At 32.8% G+C, this 22,734-nt stretch overlaps 1 protein-coding gene across 1 annotated transcript in view; it reads left to right on the top strand.

The window, feature by feature from the left end:
* FER (FER tyrosine kinase) overlaps window positions 1-22,734 on the top strand; it is a 273,706-nt gene that overhangs the window by 94,565 nt on the left and 156,407 nt on the right. Inside the window, exons 9-11 of the mRNA XM_044680270.1 lie at window positions 689-878; window positions 14,196-14,288; window positions 19,749-19,796. Of these exons, the coding sequence (XP_044536205.1) occupies window positions 689-878; window positions 14,196-14,288; window positions 19,749-19,796 (331 nt within the window). The remainder of the gene's footprint in view (window positions 1-688; window positions 879-14,195; window positions 14,289-19,748; window positions 19,797-22,734) is intronic.

Below are 22,734 nucleotides of genomic sequence, written 5' to 3'. Positions count from 1 at the left end.
TGCTACCTGACCTCAGCCTATCTTTCCATTTTCAGCATACAGTTTTCTTCCTTCCTTACTCTATGATTCAGTCAGACAGACCTCTTTCTCAGAGGAGATAGTCCACCTCCTATCTCTGTGTCTTTGTACCTTCTTATTCCCCTTGCTAGAAAGAATGCCCACCATCTTCTACATGACTACCTTCAGGACACAGCTCAGGCATCAGCCTTGTATCTGAAGCTTTTCCTTCTTGTTGGTACCCTCTAAAACTACCTTGAATAGTATTTAACTAGTTTGTATTTTCATTGATTCTCTTCATAGTTATTTTGTATATCCTCTTCCCTTACAATGTATATCCTCTTCCCTTACAATGTATGCTCCCTGTAAGTAAGGATTGTTTTACATCTTTGTGTCTGCATGGCCAGAGCCCAGTGTGTAATAGGCTCTTAATACTTCTCTACTGATTTAAAGATCTATAATTTATAATTATGTTCTCATATTTTGGCAAATTTAATATTAACTCCTCCTGGTCACCTGATTTGTATTTAACTTCACATTATTTTTTTCTGTGTAAGTCTTCTGACAAAGAAATAAATAGCTGAAATTTAGAAATATATACAGTATTAGACTCCAGTGCCTTCTGTGGCATGACTCTACCTTTCAGCAAAATTGTTTTGAAATCATTTATGTTTCATTTGCTCTCTTTTAGTATTGTGCTTCTACTGAGCCAAAAACAGGCACTAGAAGAGCTAAAACAGTCAATCCAGCAATTAAGGTGCACTGAGGCCAAGTTTGCCGCCCAGAAAGAACTCCTTGAACAAAAAGTGCAAGAGAATGATGGAAAAGAGCCACCTCCCGTGTTCAATTATGAAGAAGATGCTAGATCAGTTACATCAATGGTAAGTGAGTAGTGAGTGATCTACTCTTATAAATAACTAGAGAAGGTGAATACTAAGAGGAATCAATATATCAGTTAGGGTTCATTAATGTAACTATGCTAGACTTTAGACATTTTGCAAAATAAAGCTTAATATAAAATCAGATACTGGACCCATGATTTGATTGGTATAAGGAACTTCCACATCAGTTTACAGTTTCAACAATGGTGTATTTATTCCAGCATGTATTATTGTGCTTTTTGTATATCCTCTTCCCTTACAATGTATATCCTCTTCCCTTACAATGTGATAGATATGAAGTGGACTCTCAAAGTTATTTTAAATTGCCTTTCTCTAATGATGGTTTTAGTGATTAGTGACGATAATTTTTATATGGCTTATGATAGCTTGATAAACATCCTGTTTATATTCTTTTACCATTTACAAACTGGAGAATGGTTTATTCTTTTAAAATTTGTCTCAGTTCCCTATTTATCTTAGAAATGAACCTTTACCTTACAAATGTGCTACATAGATTTTTTTCACTACTTTACTTCTTTTCTAAATTTATTTTATTATTTCTTCAGTAATGTTTTGCATTCCTTTCCTAACATTTTGAATTCCAAATTTTCTCTCATTCCTATCTGTTCCCATCCCCTCTTCCCTGAGACAGTAAACATTTTGATATAGGTTATACATGTGTCATCATAGAAAACATATTTCTATATTCATCATATTGCTAAAGACACCTATTTAAAAAAAAGAATAAAGTAAAAAAATGTATTATTTCAATATGCATTCAGACTCCATTAATACTTTCTCTGGAGGTGGATGGCATTTTTCATCACAAGTCTGATGGGATTGTCTTGGATCATTGTATTGCTGAGAATAGCTAAGTCATAGTAATAGCAATACCATAGAATGAGCAATTGTGAATGATAGCCAGCTTTTATTTCCATATGCATTCAGACTCATCCTATTATATTCAATTTACTCCAGTGCCCTACATATACTCCTAATTGACATAATAATAATAATAAATTTCTTAAGAATGACCAGTTATCGTCTCCATGTAGGAAGGTAAATAATTTTATCACAATGAATCTCTTTAAGTTTTCCCTCATTACCTTTTTATGCTTCTTTTATTTGAACATTAGATTTTGTATTCAGCTCTGGTCTTTCTCCTTTCAACTAATAATCTTTTAATCATTCTTTACTTGAAAGGCTTTTATTTCATTAAATATTCATTCTTTCCCCTGAAGGATTACACTCATTTTCTCTGGGCAGATCATTTTGGTTGTAGTCTATCTTCTCTGTCTTTTGGAATATCATATTCCAAGCCTTCTGGTCCTTTTATATAAAAGCTAAGTCCTTTGTATTCCTGACTGTAACTCCACAATATCTTAATTTAATCTTTCTGGCTGCTTCTAGTATTTTCTCCTTATCTTGGTAGTCCTGGTTCATTTGAGGATTTCTTTTAAGAAATAATTATGAATTCTTTCAACTTCTATAACCCCTTCTTGTTCCAGAATATCAGAGCAGTTTTCCTTTTGATAATTTCTTGTAATAGAATTTCTAGGTTTTTTTCTGATCATACCTTTCAGGTAGGTCAATAATTCTTTTATTCTCCCTCCTGGGTCTGTTTTCTAGATCTATTGTTTTTCCAATAAGATATTTCATATTTTCTTCTTTTTTTTTCTTTTGATTCTTTGATTTGGTTTTATTGTTTCTTGATGTTTCATGAAATTATTCTTAATCTTTAACTGTTAAACTGAAGGTTTTATCAGTTAAGGATTTAGAAAGTTTTTTTTTTTTTTTTTAGAACAGAGGCAGAGGGCTCAAAATCAGAGTTGATAAGTGAGGCATGTACAGAGCCAGTACCCTTGAGATGGGGGAAGGGGAGAATGAGAAATGGCATGAACAGACTTATAGAGAGAAGAAGTGGGGCTGGAGGGTTTACTGGTCTGGGAGGAGGCAGGGGAGGAGGTGGACTGCTAGAACTTTTTCTGAAAAAGTCGAGAGGTTTGACTCTGACTGAATGCTCAACTTGCCGGGGGCCTAAGCTGTTGGACTTTGGAAAAATCAGGTGACAGGATCATTGAGTGTGAGAGGGGATATGGGGATCGAACTCACCTGGTGTTGTGATGATTTCTGGAGACTGGAGACCTGGTAAGAGGAGAGAGGGAGGGAGAAAAAGCAAGAGACATCTCCATGCTCCACTGGGCTAGCTTCGAGCATGAGAAAGAGGATGAGAAAGTGTCAGAGGGCCTGACAGAGAGAGAGAGAGAGAGAGAGAGAGAGAGAGAGAGAGCGCCCTGCTGTATTAAAGGAAGATGGCGGGAATCATTTGGTTGGAAGGTGTAGTTTGGTGAAAAGGTTGGCCTAGCAGAATAGAAAGTGGGCCTAGTGGTGTAGAGGGTAGGCCTAGTGGCATAGAGAGGGGAGAGAGAGAGAGAGTGTGTGACTCAGCTTGCTGTGGAGTGGGGGTCAGAATCACTGAGAGTGCACCGTTTGTCAGTCCAACTGACACAGGTTAGAGAGGGAGGAAGGGGGGCAGGGAGTGACTCAGCCCACCATGGGTCAGGGTGGTAGAATCACTGAGAGAACACCGTTTTCAGTCCGACTGACACAGGTTGGGGGGTGGGAGGTGGGGAGAGGGGGAGTTTCATGTTCTGCTGGGGTGAGAGAGAGAGCTTTAGAGATCCTGACAGGAGGGAGAGAGAGTAGAGAGTGGAGGAGAGAGAGAGAGAGAGAGAGAGAGAGAGAGAGAGAGAGAGAGAGCGAGCGCACCTCAAGGTTGGCAACTAGGGGTGACTTGGCCTGGCCCAAGGGCAGGTGGTCAAGTCAAACCTTATTGGTATGTGGGTTTTGGCACCATATGTCAGATCTGACTGACAGAGGGTCTGACCCTAGGCTGAGACAGAGAGATTGAGTAATGCACTGAAGCTTTACTGTGGGAAAGTGGGGGGGAGGGGGGAGTCCACAAAGCTGCAGATGGCTAGGGGTTTCCACCTGGGTGGAGAAGGGGACAGTCTTTTATAGGGTGGTGGTCTGAGATGAAGTAACCTGGATTGGCCCTATTGGTCAAAGTGGGGAACTTGTGTCCAAATGATTGCATAGTCCTAAAGTTGTTGGGAACCTCAGTCTCTGGGGGTGGGAAGTTCCCAGGCATGGTGGTCAGTGATGCAGGAGTCATTTGTCTAGGCCTGACAGAGAAATCCTGATGTTGATATTCTGCCAGGTTTTATTGTTGTGGCAGTTCTTGTCCCAGACTTGGGCAGGTGCTAGGGGAAGGGGGAAGGAGGAGGTTGGTATTACTAGGAAAGGGCAAGAGGAAAAGGGGTTTTGGTTCCAGGATCTATTGGTAAGGTCTGAGACTGCTGAGAGAGGAGGAGGCAGCCACATGTCCTCTTATCATTCCTTTATGTAACTATGACTCACTCAGACTGAGTAGTAAGAAGCAAAGCAAAGTTCACATGTTCTTGCTCTTCCTTAGTATGTGTGTGGGAGAGGCCTGAGATCTCTTTTTACCTTAGGTCACAGCCTTTCTCTTGGTATTAGGGTGCTCTTTGATCAGCGTGCTCTGCATTCTGCCCCATCTGTATTGTGTCCTGTGCCAATCCTGGATGGAAAAGTCACTGACTTTTTCTTGGTATTCTCTAATGGCATTCTGTGTGGGGCATTTTCATGATCTGTTTGAGGAGTGTTGGAGAGAATACCTTGCTATACTGTTTTGTTTTTTTTTATTATTTTGCCATCTTAGAGCCCCCTTTCTTGTAATATCTTTACTTATTAACATATTGAGAAGGGCTCTAGTTTTTGGCTTTTGTTTTTTTGGTAGATTGTACTTACGTTAAGGAAAGATTCATTTCCCCCTCTACTTTCTCTTTTTCTCTCTCCTTTTCCCCCTCCTTCCCTCTCTCTCAACATGAATGATTGTTTGTCAAAAGTTTTTCCTGTATCTATTGACATAATATTATTTGTTCTTTTTATGAATATGGCCAACTGTGTTCATTTTCTTAACAAGCTATGCATTCCTTGTATTATGCAGTATGACCATAGTATAACTAGCAACTTTGTGGTATGTTATTAGTCTCTTTGCTAATGTTTTATTTAAGATTTTTGTATAAATTTTTATTAGGGATCTTCATCTACAGTTTTCTTTGTATTTTTACTTTCTCAGGATGTAAATACTTTATTTGCATCATAGAAGGAATTTGGTAGATCCTTTTGTTTCTATTTAAAAAAAACCTTTGATATTGAATTACTAATGCTTGGTGGAACTCACTTATAAATACATATAGTCCTGGGCTATTTTTTCTTTGTGAGTTCACTTATAACATGTTCAATTTCTTTTTCTATGATTGGGTTAAGTATTATTCTATTAACTTTTAGTATTATTATTTTATATTTCTGTAAATATTTATTAATTTCATTTAGATTGTCAGTTTTATTGGTATTGTGAGTAAATTGTAAGAAATATATTTTATATTTTGTTGTTCTAACCCTGCTTGTTTTGAGAGAACCATAATTTCTCTGTTGATAGTATGTAAATAATTTGTAAATGTAGCATTGATATAAAATGTTTAAAGGATAAGTAAAACCTGTATTTTTCATAAATAATATTATAGTTGTATTTTTGAGGGAAAGGGGATTTTTCAAAGTAAATCCTTTTAACAACTATAAAGGACTTCAAAAATTTTAAAATATTTATACACAGAGGGCAGCTGTATAGCTCAGGCCTAGAGATGGGAGGTCCTGGGTTCAAATCTTGACTCAGACACTTCCTAGTTGGGCAAGTCACTTAACCCCCTTTGCCTAACACTTACCACTCTTCTGCCTTGGAACTAATATATAGTATTGATTCTAAGATGGAAAATAAGGGCTTAAAATATTTATCCTCATTTGAAGGGTATAATTACTGAAAAAAAAGTTACTACTTTGTGATACTAAATGCTAGAAAGTGGGGAGGAGGGGTCCTCATTTTTTTAAAATTGAGGTAAAATAATTATATAAATATCTTGTGTGAAAATATTTTCTGTTTTCAGGATTCTAGTATTGAACAAAATAAACCACACTGGCCAAAAGCTTCCAGTATAATGAAGGGAATGGCAAATCAGTACATATATAATTACATAAAGAAGAAATATAGAGAGAATAAAACAAATAAGTAATAAAAAATAAAATTCTATATAATTTAAAAGTGAGAGAGCACTAGAAATTAAGCGGGGTAGAACCAAGAAAGACTCCATATGATGATGCAGGGATGTCAATAAGGAGTGTATTTCATTCATGAAGAAAGCCTTTGGAAAGTCACAGATATGAGAGACAGAGTGTTATGTTTGAGGACTGTAGAGAAGATAAATTTTATTGGATTAAAGGGGGTTGGGAAAGTAGGTTGGGGCTAGATTATGAAGGACTTTAAAAGCTAAACATATGTTTATTTTTAATCCTGGAGATAATAGGGATCAAAAAGTGTTGATTAAGTAGGTTAATGATATGATAAGGTCTTGGCTTTCACTTTGGCAATAGTATTTAACATGTTCTGGAGTAGGAGAGATTTCAGTCAGGAAAACCAATTAGAGACAATTTATTATTCCATGTTTCTGGACTTTTTTATTTTTACTAATCACAATGCAGACTGCTTAAGTTATTGAGGATTTTACTTTCCTCATTAATATCAAATATTGTCAACGATTAAAAGAAAATTTTACATTTAATTTTGTATCATGACGGTTTTTAGTTTTAATCTAAAAATTGAACTAGTGTATAATTTCCTTTCTATATTAAGAAGTATCTAACATGATATTATTGCTTTATGTACGTAGGCAAAATTTGAAAATAATACTAGTTAGTATAAAAATGTAGAGATTTGAAACTTGAAATACATTTTATAAGATTTAAATATTATAGGTCATAAGGAATAATAGTTGTAGAATTCCTCACAGTTTTACAGAGTACATTATGTAGTAGGGTATAAATACAGGGTCTGAACTGGAATGTTGAATTACATGGCTTTACATGGGATAATGAAGAATAATTATAAACAGTGTTACTGACAAACCTGAGCAAAACAGTGGAGAGTAAGACTAGTTAAATGAAAACTTGTCTAGAAGTCTCAGCTAGATATCGATCTAGAATTATAATTCAGACTTTTAATGGTGGAAATTGACAGTGGACAAAAAAAAAACAAGAAAAAAAGGGGAAGATTTGTAAAAAATCTGTGTAACAAATACTTTTATCTATCAAAGTTGGTGGAGCTGCCTCACTTGGACTTTAGCTAACATAGCATTTGATAAATATGTTTATTGAGAAAGTAGACATGACACTAAAGAGAACAAAGACAGAAAATATAACTGGATTGGATCAAGTGAATCTAGAAGAGATCCATGTTGAAAGTGACACACTTGTGAAGTCGTTGAAGGATAAGATATTTGAAGGAGGACAATATAAATGGTGTGAGTCAAACCCTTCAGATTTTGTAACAACAACAAAAAAATGGTTCTCAAAAAATAAATAACTACTGACATATATATATATATACATATTTGTATATATATATCTATATATATATATCTCCTATTCTCTATTCTATAGGAAATCACAATGGGTATCATCTTTAGAGAAATTGAGGGCATATTAGATAAGTGTTATATTAGGAAATGGGCAGGCTCTCCCATATAATGATGGTCCCCAGTCGGTCACATATTTCACATGGAATGGAAAGATTTAGGCAATATATGTAAGGTCACTGACTTTTATTATTTTTTGTTCATGAATAAGTATAATTTGGGGAGAGGAAAATGCTCTTTTATAATTTTTCAAGGTTCCAGTCATTCAAAATTCTTTGAGAAATAAAAAACAGTTTTCTGCAAAAATTCAATTGAAGAAATCAGATGAAGCAGAAAACATGGAGACAAATGCTTACAAAACATGTTCACCAATTTGATAGAGATTTATTTTGTTGAGCAAAGCTGTTGGGCCTGAGTTGCCCATTGAAGTCTGGCAGGTATAGTTGTTTTTTCCTTAGATGGTCAGGAAGTAATATAAAAAGTTTAAACTATTAGTCTCTTTAGCCAATCAAATCTGAAGGATTGTTTCAATACTTTTTTAAAATTAAAATTAAAATTTTTTAATTTTTTAGAAAAATTTTCCTTGGTTACATGATTCATGTTCTTACTTTCCCCTTCACCCCCTTCCCCCCCAAAAAAAACCCGACATGCATTTCCACTGGTTTTAACATGTGTCATCTATTAAGACCTATTTCCATATTATTGATAGTTGCATTGGTATAGTCGTTTCGAAGCTACCTCCCCAATCATGTCTGCATCAACCTATGTGTTCAAGCAGTTGTTTTTCTTCTGTGTTTCCTCTCCTGTAGTTCTTCCTTTGAATGTGGGTAGCGTTCTTTTCCAAAGGTATCTCAGAATTGTCCTGGGTCATTGAATTGCTGCTAGTACAGAAGTCCATTACATTTGATTTTACCACAGCGTATCTGTCTCTGTATACAATGTTCTTTCGGCTCTTCTCCTTTCACTCTGCATCAATTCCTGGAGGTCTTTCCAGTTCATATGGAATTCCTCTAGTTTATTATTCCTTTGAGCACAGCAGTATTCCATCACCAGCATATACCACAATTTGTTCAGCCATTCCCCAATTGAAGGACATTTTCCAGTTTTTTGCTACCACAAAAAGCGAGACTATAAATATTTTTGTACAAGTCTTTTTATCCATGATCTCTTTGGGGTACAAACCCAACAATGGTATGACTGGATCAAAGGGCAGGGATTCTTTTATAGCCCTTTGAGCATAGTTCCAGATTGCCATCCAGAATGGTTGGATCAATTCACAACTCCGCCAGCAATGCATTAATGTCCCAATTTTGCCACATCCCCTCCAATATTTATTACTCTCCCTTTTTGTCATTTTAGCCACTCTGCTAGGTGTGAGGTGATACCTCAGAGTTGTTTTGATTTGCATTTCTCCAATTATTAGAGATTTAGAACACTTTCTCATGTGCTTATTGATAGTTTTGCTTTCTTTATCTGAAAATTGCCTATTCATCTCTCTTGCCCATTTGTCAGTTGGGGAATGGCTTGATTTTTTTATGCAATTGATTTAGTTCCTTGTATATTTGAGTAATTAGACCTCTGTCAGAATTTTTTGCCATAAAGATTTTTTCACAGTTTGTTTCCCTTCTGATTTTGGTTGCATTGTTTTTGCTTGCACAAAACCTTTTTATTTTAATATAATCAAAATTATTTATTTTACATTTGTAATTTTTTTCTAACATTTGCTTGGTTTTAAAATCTTTCCTTTCCCAGAGATCTGACAAGTATACTATTCTGTGTTCGCTTAATTTACTTTTAATATGTTAATATTATTTTAATATGTTAATATTAGTTAATATATTTATTAACTCTAATTTTTCTAGGGTTTCATTCACCTCTCTTATCTCTTTCTTATTTATTTTTTGGTTTTATTTATCTAGATCTGATAGGGGAAGGTTGAGGTCCCCTACTAGTATAGTTTTGTTATATATTTCATCCTTGAGCTCCACTAGCTTCTCCTTTAGAAATTTGGAAGCTATACCATTTGGTGCATATATGTTGAGTACTGATATTTCTTCATTGTTTATACTGCCTTTTATTAGGATGTAGTTACCTTCCATATCTCTTTTAACCATATCTATTTTTACTCTGGCTCTGTCAGGGATCATGATGGCAACCCCTACCTTCTTTTTCTCATTTGAAGCCCAATAGATTTTTCTCAATCCTTTCATTTTTACTCTATGTATGTCTGCCTGTCTCATGTGTGTTTCTTGTAGACAACATATGGTAGGATTTTGGTTTCTAATCCACTCTGCTATTTTTTTATGTTTTATGGGCAAGTTCATCCCATTCACAGTCAGAGTTATAATTATCAACTGTGTATTCCCAGACATTTTGATTCTCTCTCCTTGTCCTCTCCTTTCTTCCTTCACTATTTTCTTCTATAACAGTGTTTTGTTTTTAATCAGTTCCCCTAATCCCCTCCTTTATTGTACTTCCCTTTTTCCCCCTCTCCCTTCTTATTCCCCTCTTATTGTTCTTTAGGATCTTTTTAAGCTATCCCTCCCCTGCCCTCTCACTTCCTAGTGTTACTTCCCTTTCCACCAGTCCTTTTGTTACCTTTCTACTTCTTTATAGGACATGAATCAATTATCTGCCCCAGTAGATTGTTCTTCCCTCTTTAAGTTGATTTCAATGCACTTAAGTATTAAATATTTCCTCTCTCCAACATCTTTACCCTTACAGTGTATTGTTATTCTTCCCTATTGGCCCCACGAGCTTCTTTATGGAACATAAATTTACTCCATTTTGTTTGTTTTCCCATTTTTCTTAATATTACCTTCTTTCCCCCCCCCCTCTAGTGTTGTATATGTTTATACATACGTACATACATTTCATCCTATACAGTTTGTCACTGTTCCCTCTATGTAAACTTCTTCTTCTAGTTACCTTGTTGGTAATGGTAATAACAATTTTCAATATTTTTGCCAATATCTTCTTTTCTTCTTTGGATACAAATTGATTGAACTTATTGAGTCCCTTAAAGAAAAGATTTTTCCCCTCCACCCATTCTCTTAATTACCTTATGGTGATTCTCTTGAGTTCTGTGTTTGGGCAGCAAACTCTTTGTTTAAGTCTGTTTTTTGTTTTTTTTTTTCTTTATGAATACTTGGAAGTCCTCAATTTTATTGAATGACCATACTTTCCCCTACAATAATATAATCAGTTCTGCTGGATAGTTGATTCTTGGTTGTAGACCCAGTTCTCTTGCTTTCCGGAATATTATGTTGCATGACTTCTGGACCTTCAGTGTAGATACAGCCAGATCCTGTGTTATCCTAACTGTGGTTCCCTGATATCTGAATGACTTCTTTTTAGCAGCTTGTAATATTTTTTCCTTGGTCTTGTAGTTTTTTAATTTGGCTATAATATTCCTGGAAGTTGTCAGTTATGGATTAAATGTAGGAGGTGATTTTTGGATTCTTTTAATTTCCACTTTTCCCTCTTATTTGAGAATGTCAGGGCAGTTGTCTCTGATAGGATGATGTCTAAATTTTTTCTTTTACCATAATGTTCTGGTAAACCAATAATCCTTAAGTTGTCTCTTCTAGCTAGCTCTGTTCTTCAGATCTTTGGTTGAATCAATGAGGTGTTTTGTATTCTCTCCAAATTTTTCTTGCCTTGTCTCTAGAATGAGCTTGCTTTGCTGCTCTTAGCGATACTTGTTTGGGTGGTCTTTGTTACTATCTGCTTTGCTTATGTCTCCAAAGTCACCTAGGCCATCTCAAGTTCAGACTGCTAAGGTATTATGGCTAGAGATTTTCTTTTACAAGGGAAGACTGACAGCTTTACATTCTTCTTATAAATGTCAGGAAGAATCCTAGCAAACCACCATCATGTCTTTAGTTTTCAGACCCCCTTGTCTGAACTAACAATCAAAGTTTTCTATTAACAGATAACACTCCAAATGATAATTTTTACAATTTCACAGTGGGTTCCACTACTGTTGCCTCCTCATTTTTCTGTTTCTGAAGGAAATTATAATTTATTTGATACTGAAAATATAAATGAATTCCTAATAAGTTAATATGTAATAATCATTTTTATAATATACATTTTGGCACTGTATTTTACATGTGCACATTTGGATTGGCAATTATGTTTTATAGGGTTTGTTAGGTTTGTGCTTTGTTTATTCTTTTTAAGAAATGTTAGCCTTTTATTATTTAACTCTTAAGAAAGCCAGTAGTGAGATATAACTAAACCTAATATGTTGATACAAAGTTTGGTTTATTCTTTTCAGTTCTTTGATAAAATTTGAAAGGTATACTTGTGCTAAAGCATCTCTTATCCTTAAGTTTTCAGCTTTTTCTTTAATGATTTTTTCTTATTGCACCTATGATCTCATCAATAACTTTATACTGACTATATTACAAAACAAAAGGAAACAACCAATTTATAGTTAGAGGCTGAATGTTTGAGAGAGAAACATGATGATTGAAGATGCAGTCATCTGTAAAAGATGGTAGGAGATGAGATTGAATATACATAACAAATGTTTGGCTTTGTTAAGGAGAAGGGCTGCCTTTGTCAGGGATTGAGGAAAGGAGGAGACAGTGGGAGATGATGTTAAGGAATTTAAAAATGAAAATGGGAGAAAAAAGAACTCAAGTTGAATGCCCTCAGTTTTATGTATAAAGTAAGAGACCTGGCACTCATCTGAGAGGGTGGGAAAAGAGGAGGTGAGAGATTTGAGGAGGGAACTGAAGGTTTGGATTGGTTTCTGGGTGGAGTGAGAGATAAGGAATTAATAAGAGAGAAATATAAGGAATGCCTTGTTGCAGTGAGGATCCATTGGAGTTTGGTTGACATGAATTTGTAAGGTAGCCAGGCAGCACGACTGGAACTTCCTCCAGAACAGGTGGTGAGATCAATCTGATGCTAATTTTTGGCAAGAGAACAGCAGTAGGTCAAGGGAGCATGGGATTCAGGAGTGTAGATACTGCCAAGTTGAAATGGTTAACCATTCATTTGGACTGGAGAGTTGAAGAAAGTGAAGTCAGAACTGGGTAAATGGCCTGAAAAAATATTTAGAGGTGGTGAGACTAGAAGTATCAGTAAGGGCAAAGGAGTGGTTTATTAGGGGTGAAGTATAGGAAGAGATAGAATGGTAGGACCTATGGCCAAATAGGGGAATATGAGAGTTTCTAATTATGTAGTAGCTGAGTTGAATCTTGAAGGAAGTGAGGGATTCTATAAGACTCAAGAGAAGTGAGGGATATATGGATTTTGCTCCAGCTCTACCTTATTTTAATTATTCATTCATCCTTTTGTTGTAGTTGCCCTTTTTGAAAATATATTGTTTGAGGAGCAGCTAGGTAGTTCAGTGGATAGACAGCCAGGCCTGGAGTTGGGCAGACCTGGGTTCAAATCTAGCTCTAAGATACTTCCTGGCTGTGTGACTCTGGGCAAGTCACTTAACCCCAATTGTCCTTACTGATCTTCTGCTTTAGAACTGATATTTAGTATTGATTTTAAGACAGAAGGTAAGAGTTTAAAAAAGAAAAAAGAAAACATATTGTTTGAGTCTTCTAATCCATTCTGTTATCTATTTTATAAATAGATTCATCCTATTCTCATTATAAAAATCTTCTATACAGCGAGTAAGCAGTGAGATTTGAAACTTGTTATCATATCAGCCAAGTATTTATAACATACTTTTCCTAAATTGGAGGTTCTTTCTTTACCTTGTTTTTTTGAACTTGTTTTTAAAAAATATTTTGATTATCATTTTCAATATGATTTATTTCTTTCCTTACTTATGAAATATTCTTAGCATTTAGATGAATAACAAACTTTGAAATTCACTCACAATAGAAAACATCAAGCCTTATAGTATCACTAATACCCCAACAGATCATTTGATTTCGAGAGAGCATAATAATGGACAATAATATTTGTGAGATTATGCAGATGAAAAAAACTTCACTATTTCATTCTTTTAAAATAAATGTTTATTTTTTTATGTTGCCAAAATTCTCCTACAAAGCTTCAAAGGCTTTTAAATTAACAGAAGACCACATGGAGATCTTTAATAATACAATTTCAGAAAAAGAAGGCCTGATAGGTTCACTAGGAGTACTTTGTTACACTTTTAAAGGACAATTAGTACCAATATTACATAAGTTATTCTTGAGAAGTTAGAATGAAAGACACTCCCAGATTCCTTTTATGAGACTTTTATTAAATTTGCATTTCTTTTGATAGTTTCCTCATTTCTCTTAAAATATTGTCAGAATAAAGAATTGAAGAAAGAGCCCTGCATCTCTGAAGTTGTTTGGCTTTTTGTAATATCATTAGTTAACTTTGGTTTGTCATCCTTGCAAAAAACTACTAGATTATGGATATTTAAATCTAAGACAAGACCTGTTACTTCTGTGTTTTATTGCTAATTTTACTTTTCATTTAGACACCAAGCCTAAAACTGCCCTTTTATAACTTCTAACCATTGGTCTTTCTATCCTAAGAGTATTCTCAAGTTCTCTCCAACTCTAGCCCCTAGCTACGAAATTAATTATACTTCAGTTAATACGTTTCAATCCCCAAAGTGAAAACTAGTTTGGAGAAATCTTGGTTTGGAATATTTTGGTAAGTTTAACATTCATTGTCACAGATTCCCCCCCCCCTTCCCCCCCACCCTCACCCTTAGTTTAGAATTTAAGGATATTATAACAATATTTTGTCAAAATTTTAATGTAGTGACAATTTTTCTTCCCTGTCAATCTAGGAGAGAAAGGAGAAATTATCTAAATTTGATTCAATTCGACATTCCATTGCTGGGATGATTCGGTCTCCCAAATCTGTGTTGGGCTCTCCGTCTGTAAGTAGAATTAACTATTTGATGTATTTGTAAATATTTTTATTATTCTAGGAATAAGAAATTATTTTTAATTTTGGTATGCCTTAATGAAGCAACAAGGGAAGATCTGAGTAAATGTATTTAATTTGTAAATTATACCTAGAGATTAGATTCCCTTTGCATTGAAATGTACACGAGGGCCTAATTTGTCGAATAGTAAGATCAGTTTTGTTTTATGTTAAATCATTTTAGAGTAGAAATTATTACTTGACCAAGTATTTACCTATCTAGGTATTAGTAATTTTTAATATTATTTTATTTACAAAAATACTTGAAGTCTTATTGATATATAAATCCACCATACAAATATAGCTAGTAAAAAAGTATCCACAACATTAGTTTACTCTATTTGTAGCAGCTCATTGACTTAGGGAATTAATATTTTTATCCCTTTTTAAATGTTTTTAATTTTTTATGTTTTCTAATTCTTCAAAATTAATTACTCATTTCACCCATCCACAATGAAGCTTTAATATAGTTTCCTTTGGATTGCAGAACAAATATACTATATATAATAAAAATTAATTGCTAATCTTTTGAATATTTTTAGTGGTATTTCTGTAATTTTCTACCAAATAAATGTCATTATAAATATGTCAATATGCACATGTGTGACATGTGCATATTGACATATTTATAATGACTTTTGCATTTAAGGAAACTAGAATGATTTTTATAAGAAGTAGAAATTAAAATTCTTCATATTTGTTGACTCACCAACCTTTTGAATTCACTTCATTTATATATTGATGCTTGTCCTAGAGAAGCAATAGGGTGCATTTTTTGCTAGAGTATATTAGGTAAATCCTATCATAGCAAAGGATTACAAAACCCCTCTGAGAAGATTAATAAATTCTGGATTATTTATTGTTGTATATTTTATTTGAAGATTTTTTAAAATTGTAAAGTAATTTTTAAAAGTATGATTTCAAATTATTTGAGAACTATTTAAAAATGGAAAATATACATATGAGATTTAAAAAAATTTAGTAAAACAGTTGGTTCAGATGGCTGCTAGTTAAGAGGAAAAAAGTCTTCAACAAATTTAGCTTTCATTGGCAGTAGTATCAGTTCCAATAAAAGGAATCATTTTTGTGGGAATTGAGAGGTAGAAGTGATCTAAATGGTGGATATCTTGTATGGAATTAAAAGAAAAAAAATGAAACCAATACTTTCAAACAAGATCACTAGGGATGGAATAGTGGTTCTTAACCATTGATTTTTTTTTTTTCAGAGAAGTGTAGAAATTCAAATGACAACTAACTATTGTAACTATAATTCTAGGGAGTGTGTCTTGAGGCATTGAGGCAAATGCAGTCACACAAGAGTCAGAAATTTGAACCCAGGCCATTCTTACTCTGAAACCACCATTCCAACTTTTTGTATTACAGAAGCTTTCTTGCAAAAATTATTCTTTAGGAAATGTCTGTCAAAATCCCTATTTTTTCTTGCTTTTTAGAAGAATAATTCCACTATGAAATTATAGACCTTTTTAAATTTAGCAACTATATTTAGACAAAGTAAGTGCCCATTTGTGACTTAGTTGTACAATAATTTGATTTTCCAGAGTCAAGAGTACAGAAAGCTAGGTCTAAAATTTGTAAATGTAAATGTAAAATAAATAATATACTTAAGGGTGACTTTTTTCAGGGCAGAGGATCCTAGGTTGGTTTGAGTACCATGTCTAATTTGGTCTTGCAGGTTATTGTTGAAGTCCAAAAGAGATCAGCTGAGTGGGAAATGAAAGATAAATGGGAAATTAGGAATGTTTATTATGTTAATTATATATTAACATGCTTTCACAGCATATCATGCTATTTATTTGCAATGTCAGTGTTAATGTTATAAAAACATAACTTTACTCTTCTAGTACTTTTACAACCATGTTTCTTAAAATAATTTTTAGCATATACACTGACAATTATTTCAGTAAAATCAGTTTTAGGAATTGTCTTTTCCTCAATCTGATTAAATTATATTTCTCAAAAATCATATGTAGCTATTAAAGTATCAATTTCCTTTAGTAAGTTTCCCATTGTTATTTTTATCTTAAGTCCACAAAATCTCTTTTAGGTATAAAACATTTTGTAAAAGGAAAATAGTTCTTATGCATTTGAGAATTTAGGGAAATATATATTTCCCTGATGCATCCATGATTATTTTTTTTATTTTTATCTTTTTTGAAATTTTATTTTTTATAAAAATTTTCCATGGTTACATGATTCATGTTCCTTACCCTCCCCTCCATCTCCTAAGCCCCCCACCATACACTCCCCCCCACCCCCCCACCTCCTGGTAGCCAATGGCATTTCCACTGGTTTTTACATGTGTCATTGATCAAGACCTATTTCCATATTATTGATAGTTGCACTAGGGTGGTCGTTTAGAGTTTACATCCCAAATCATGTCCGCATCAACCCATGTGTTCATGCAATTGTTTTTCTTCTGTTTCCACTCCTATAGTTCTTCCTCTGAATGTAGGTAGCGTTCTTTTCCATAAATCCCTCAGAGTTGTCCTGGATCATTGCATTGTGCAGCCATGATTAAAAGCAGTATCTCCCTATTTGATGAAGGTCTTTTCTTAATGTAGATCATTTAAATGTCCTCAGATTTTCAATCTTCTGATACATTTAATGAGTCCTTCAGCTAAAATAATAAAGGTCATGTGTAGTCTTGTTTGTGACATAATTAGTGAATTGAAGTATTTCTTTTAAGAATTGTTTACCTATTTCTCTATAATTACTTGACTTCAGGATGCTGCCAAAAGTTTTCTAATTGATCAAATGAGATTATGGAATGTGCTTTGCAACCCTTAAAGGACTGTTTTAATGTTAGCCATCATTATTGATGTTATTAAGATGATCATTTTTAGTATCATTAAAACTATGTAGTCTTGATTAATGTGTATATTTTTTGCAGTTTTTTACTTGAGCATATTTGGTAAATCCTATCATAGCAAAGGATTACAAAACCCCACTGAAAAGATTAGTAAATTCTGGATTATCTACTGTTTATTTTATTTGAAGATTTTTTAAAGTTGTAAAATAATTTTTAAAAGTACTATTTCAAATTATTTGAGGTTCTTAATAATTTAATTGATCATAGCACAGTACCCCCTCCCAAAAAGACTCATATTTTAATGAATAAAATGTTAAAAGATGAATATTTTATAAAATTGCATAAATTATTTGAAAACTTTTCTTCAGTTTCACAATCATTTATAAGAGCTGGCCAAGAAAACTGTAGATATTATGATTATCAGATGGAGACAATTTTTAGAAAGAAAATAAGATGATTTTTTCTGACAATTGGTTCAGTAAATTTTAAAATATTTGAATACTACAACCTCTGGAGTCTGTCTGTCTCTCTCTCACACACACATAGATACACATAATATGTGTGCAGACTATGCACACATAACTACACAACTATATATACACACACATTTATGTAGATTAAGGCAAATTTTAAAATCAAATAAAGTTATTTGAGAAAACTGAAAGTAAATGAAACAAGGAACCTAGAATAATTGTAGCAGTGCACATTTCATTTCTTTGAAAGTAGTCTAGTGTTAAAAATCATTTATTTGATGTAAACATTTTCAAATTTGAAAGAACAAAGTAACAGGAGGCATAGAATAAGAAAAGTTAAGCTTAAGATTTTTGTGTGGACATGTTTCTGATTCAGTGGAAGAATGTTGCAGAATTCCATTATGATGTAATATTTCTTTAAAATAAATACTCGTGAAACAAAAGAAAATGTGATATTTATGAGCTTTGCCACTCTACTACATATGCCTAATTGAAAAAATGTTTTCTGGGAGATTATACCAGAATCATAAAAAACGTCAGGATGACTTATATTTTTAATAATTTTTTTCAGTACTTGATAAGCTGTTTAAGATATTATAACTACATATTTTCTATGGAGGTATCACTGCTTACTAATTAGTTTAATTTAGTACTCATCTAAACATCAAGACAAAGAAAATTATAAAACTTTTTTGTGTCATTTTCCATTCAAAGGTCATCCTCAGTAACTTAGTTATTAATAAAAAGGTGTAGGAAAAAAAGAGGGGTATGTAGTTAGGAAGTTAGACATTTATCATCTTTCGAATATTATGAAATGTGATTGCCCTTATTTGCCTACATATGGATAAAAGCTTAATCAATAAAAATGGTGACCATATCTTGAAACAAGCCTTTTGCTGTTACTAAAACGAATTTTAAAAGTTTGTGAAGCAAAGTGTAACAATTTATAAATGAACATCCAATGTCAGAGTATTTTAACATGAATAGTGAACTGAATAATCAAAACGGAGTATAAAATTTAGTTAAATGTTCACATCAAAAAATTTTTTGAAAATTGCAAACACAAACACTTATTTACAACGAATTTTCTGGGTAATTTCCTTAGGATCTAAATTCATCTGTCCAGCAATGGAACTAGAATCTGTAGCTAACTTTTAAAGTACTGTGAAACTTAATACTTAGATAAATTAATTCGCTAGCATGAGATTAAAGTATTTAAGGTTATATAATTTATAAATTATATTTGATTAGGAATAGATATTCCTATTTTCCTGATTGGCTGTTCCTTTCAGATTGGTGCTCTAAAATAATGTGATTCAGCTAACGGGCCACAAGAAACCTAGACAAGTCCCCACAAACCTAATTTTTCAAAGAGCACTCCTTAGAATTTGAAGCAGAAACAAATTAATAAGCCTCTCCTGTAGACAGCATTGAGAGTTTACTTTAAATTAAACATATTGTATTTAATAAAATCTGTTTCAGATCATTATGTGACATAATGCTTTCTTGCATTATTTAAATAGAAAGACATTTTTTGTTTGTTTTACAGTTTTTTTTTTTTGTAATGAATTCTTTATTGACCAGCTTGTTATATTTCATGGTATGGATGAAGAAATTGAAACCCAGAAGGGTGAAATGATTTACCTCATAATGCCAATTTGCTCTTGTTTTAGGAGACATATTTTAAATGCTGAGTTGGAAGTGTCCTTTGAAAAATGCTTTAGTGAATCTACATTTTTTGACAAACCCATCACATGCCCTGTAGAAACTAGAAAAATAATTAGATAACACCAGTGAGATAGCACCTTATAATTAGCACTTTCACTTTATACATTATTGACATGAATGTTATTTACCTTATGTTTTTGTTGTCTTACAATTTAATGTAATAATGTGGAGAAAAAAAAGTGTTTTTCTGGTATGAAACATAATAATCCCTTAATTAAGATATTTTGTTTACTTTTATAAATGCAGTTTCAATATTTGCTTAGCTTATATATTGATATTTTGCATATAATATTTGCAGTATTATAATATTTAGTTTCCACTCTAGTATAGGGAAATGGAGTTATTATTTTGTATAACACAAGAAACCTCTTGTATTTTTTAGTGCTCTCCATCGAAAGTAGCAGAGATACCTTGTACTTCCTCTAACAAGGCATGTTATTAAGTTCAGGTTAACTATTATGTACTTTTTAAAATGTTAGCTGTCTTTTATTATTCTCAAGGTCTTTATTTACATTTTTTGCCTAGGCTCTAAGATCCAAAGAATGAGAAACAAGGGAGGATAAAAAGTTAAGTTTCTTGTATCATATGAATCACTGCCATATCCAATATTTTCTTGAGTAGCCATCCTTCAAAAAATTGGCCTAGTTTTTATATCATCAGAAGTAAGTTTTATTTTATTAGCAATATAACACATATTCAAGTTTATTAGACTAAACAAAGGATGGCTAACAGAATATTATCTCACTTTGAGGAAGCAAAGCTATCTTTTTATTATCTTGACTGGATCTTAAAGGTAATTGACAGAGATCACATCAGATTGATAATATGCTTTGATTAGGAAATCCCAAATTGGTCCCTATTTTTTCTTCTACCTGAGAATCAATATTGTACTGAATTAATGGAGTTAAAATAATATTCTAAGAAATAGACTTGGGTGTAATTATTGAATTATAAAAGTGCTTTATTTCCCCAAAGTGGTGAATTTTAGTAATTAATTTTGCCACACTTTTAGACATTGTTATAGGATAACAAAAAGAAGAGAGAAATATTATATATCAGAAGAAAGGAGATGGTAGATACAGAATAGACACAATGGTAGGAGAGTGCTGAAGACTAAGAAATTAAAAGTATGGCAAGTGTTAATTGAAATAATAATAGGGAAACGAGAAAAGAAAGTGGAGGAGAAATGCTAAGAATTATAGAACAAAGAGATAAATAAGGGAAGAAAAGAAGTCAAAAAAAGAGAAGACAGAGGAAAACAGAAGATGCTGCTGACAGCAGAATTATTAGACAAGCAATGAAAGGTAAAGAAAATATATTTCACTAGAGAGTATCTCATCACACAAGAATACTGCAGGACAGGCAACCAAAGAAAGGTGAAGTTTGCCTAATCTAAGGTAATTTTTGTTCTTGACCTAGAAGTGCTCTATCTTGTCTTTTTTTTTTAAGCTTATAAGAATATTCCCTATATTAGAGCATTTTTTGCATTTGAATTTTGCTTCTTGGCATACACTAAATAATCATTATATTATCATATAAAGACTAAAGGAGAGGGGGTAATATCTGTAACAAGGAATAACATTTGGCAACAAAGTTGATAAAAGTTTAGTTAATATTTCTGTTAGACATAATTTTTTAATTTACGAGCTTTCGTTTTCATCTCTTATACTTACATAGGAAAAATTAATGTCTCATACTAATTAACTTCTTTAACTAATTAAATTCTTTAACCAATTAAAAAAACAGAACCAGTTGACAATAGGAATATAATGGGATTATTTTTGCTAGTTATTATTTGTGTCAAGGACACTTTGTTTAGAAAGATCCTCATAGCCCTACAATTTGCCTCCTTTTCTAAATTTTACTGTTCATTAAAAATTTTAAGGTCCATATTTTAATTTTTTCATACTTTTGAATAATTTAATATTATAAATTATTTTACTTTTTAATACACATAATTATTAAACCAAGTAGTTTGATTTTGCATTATCATACACTACCCAAATTGTTTGGTTTCCTTATCCTTAAATATGTTTGGATTTGTGAGTCTCATTCTTCTTAGATCTGGAATTCCTTCACATTCCTAGAGTTGCAATATTATTAATATTAATATTATGTCTGACAATTAGATCCTTCCAACTTTTTCCTAAGAATTCTATATGAAATTAACTTTTAAAAGTAAAGTGATTCTCCCTCCCCCCCTTATTTTAGAATTTCATGACCTGCCAAGAAATAATTGATCCAGTGAAAAATAATGATTATTTAAGTGTAAGCTTTGAAATTTGATTCTTTGGTTGAATCACATAGGGAATTTTACTTGAATGTTTTTCCATACTCTTCTATAAAGTTTAGATCTTTATTTTAAAGACTTTAACTTTTTGCAATTTGTTGTCCTTTAAAAGAAAACTTACTTTTTTTTATTAAACTGTGACAAAGATTAAATGTATTTTTTCCATTATTACATTTTTGGTGATCCACCATACATTCTAATAAAATGATGATATATTTCCTCATTCCATCTCTCTTGCTCCCTGCACTGGCTACCTAGCCCATCCCCTAAATAGAAAGTTGGTGCTGTCCATTATTGCTTCTTATTTGTTCCCTGGTTTTCACCAGGATCTTTAGTTGCCTACTTCGTCCTGCCTTGTCTTGTGACAGTTAGCCTTAGTAAGAAAATAACTAGTCAGAAGACTAGAAGAGTTTTTAGATGAGTAAAATTTCTTTTATTTAAATGTCAAACTAGGATTTTTTTTCTATCACTAGCAAAATGTCAGTTATTTTGTCCAAAAGAAAAGTTTTCTTCCAACTTATTTTTCTTTTATATGTGATAATAAACATTTGGGTACTTGTGGACATTCTAAGAGCACTCTGGACCGAGCATGCTGAATAATATTTCTTATACATATCTATTATAACTTCAAAATATAAAGAATTCTATTGAGATGAATATTGCAAAAAATATATTTCTAGTATGGTCATAGAGAAGCAAATCTGAATTGGTCAGGAATAGAGGTAGAACCGTCTCCTTTGTGTAAATCCATATAAACTTCAGTCCAAGATGCACAACACCTTTGTGCCTTTAGTTTTAGCTAGGAAAGAGCCTAATTTATTGGGATGATAGACATTTAGTCTTCTTTTCCAGAGAAACTAATCAATAAAACAAGTGGTTATGTGTTCCCAAAGTGACAAATATAATTTACTTGCTATATATATAACAAGCAAGAATGGAGTTGGAAGTAAAGTTTAGAGGTCATCTAATTGAGTTTCCTTCCTGGTTTAGGAATATGGTGGAAAATTCACTAATTTTGTTTTTGAGCAGAAATTTTCTAATAGAAAATTCTTCTTTATCATAAATTTAAATCTGTTAC

Source organism: Gracilinanus agilis, chromosome 1, assembly GCF_016433145.1.
Source record: "Gracilinanus agilis isolate LMUSP501 chromosome 1, AgileGrace, whole genome shotgun sequence".
Classification (NCBI taxonomy): Eukaryota; Metazoa; Chordata; class Mammalia; order Didelphimorphia; family Didelphidae; genus Gracilinanus; species Gracilinanus agilis.
Note: the sequence above shows the minus strand (reverse complement) of the source record. Positions and strands in the feature narration are given on the sequence as shown.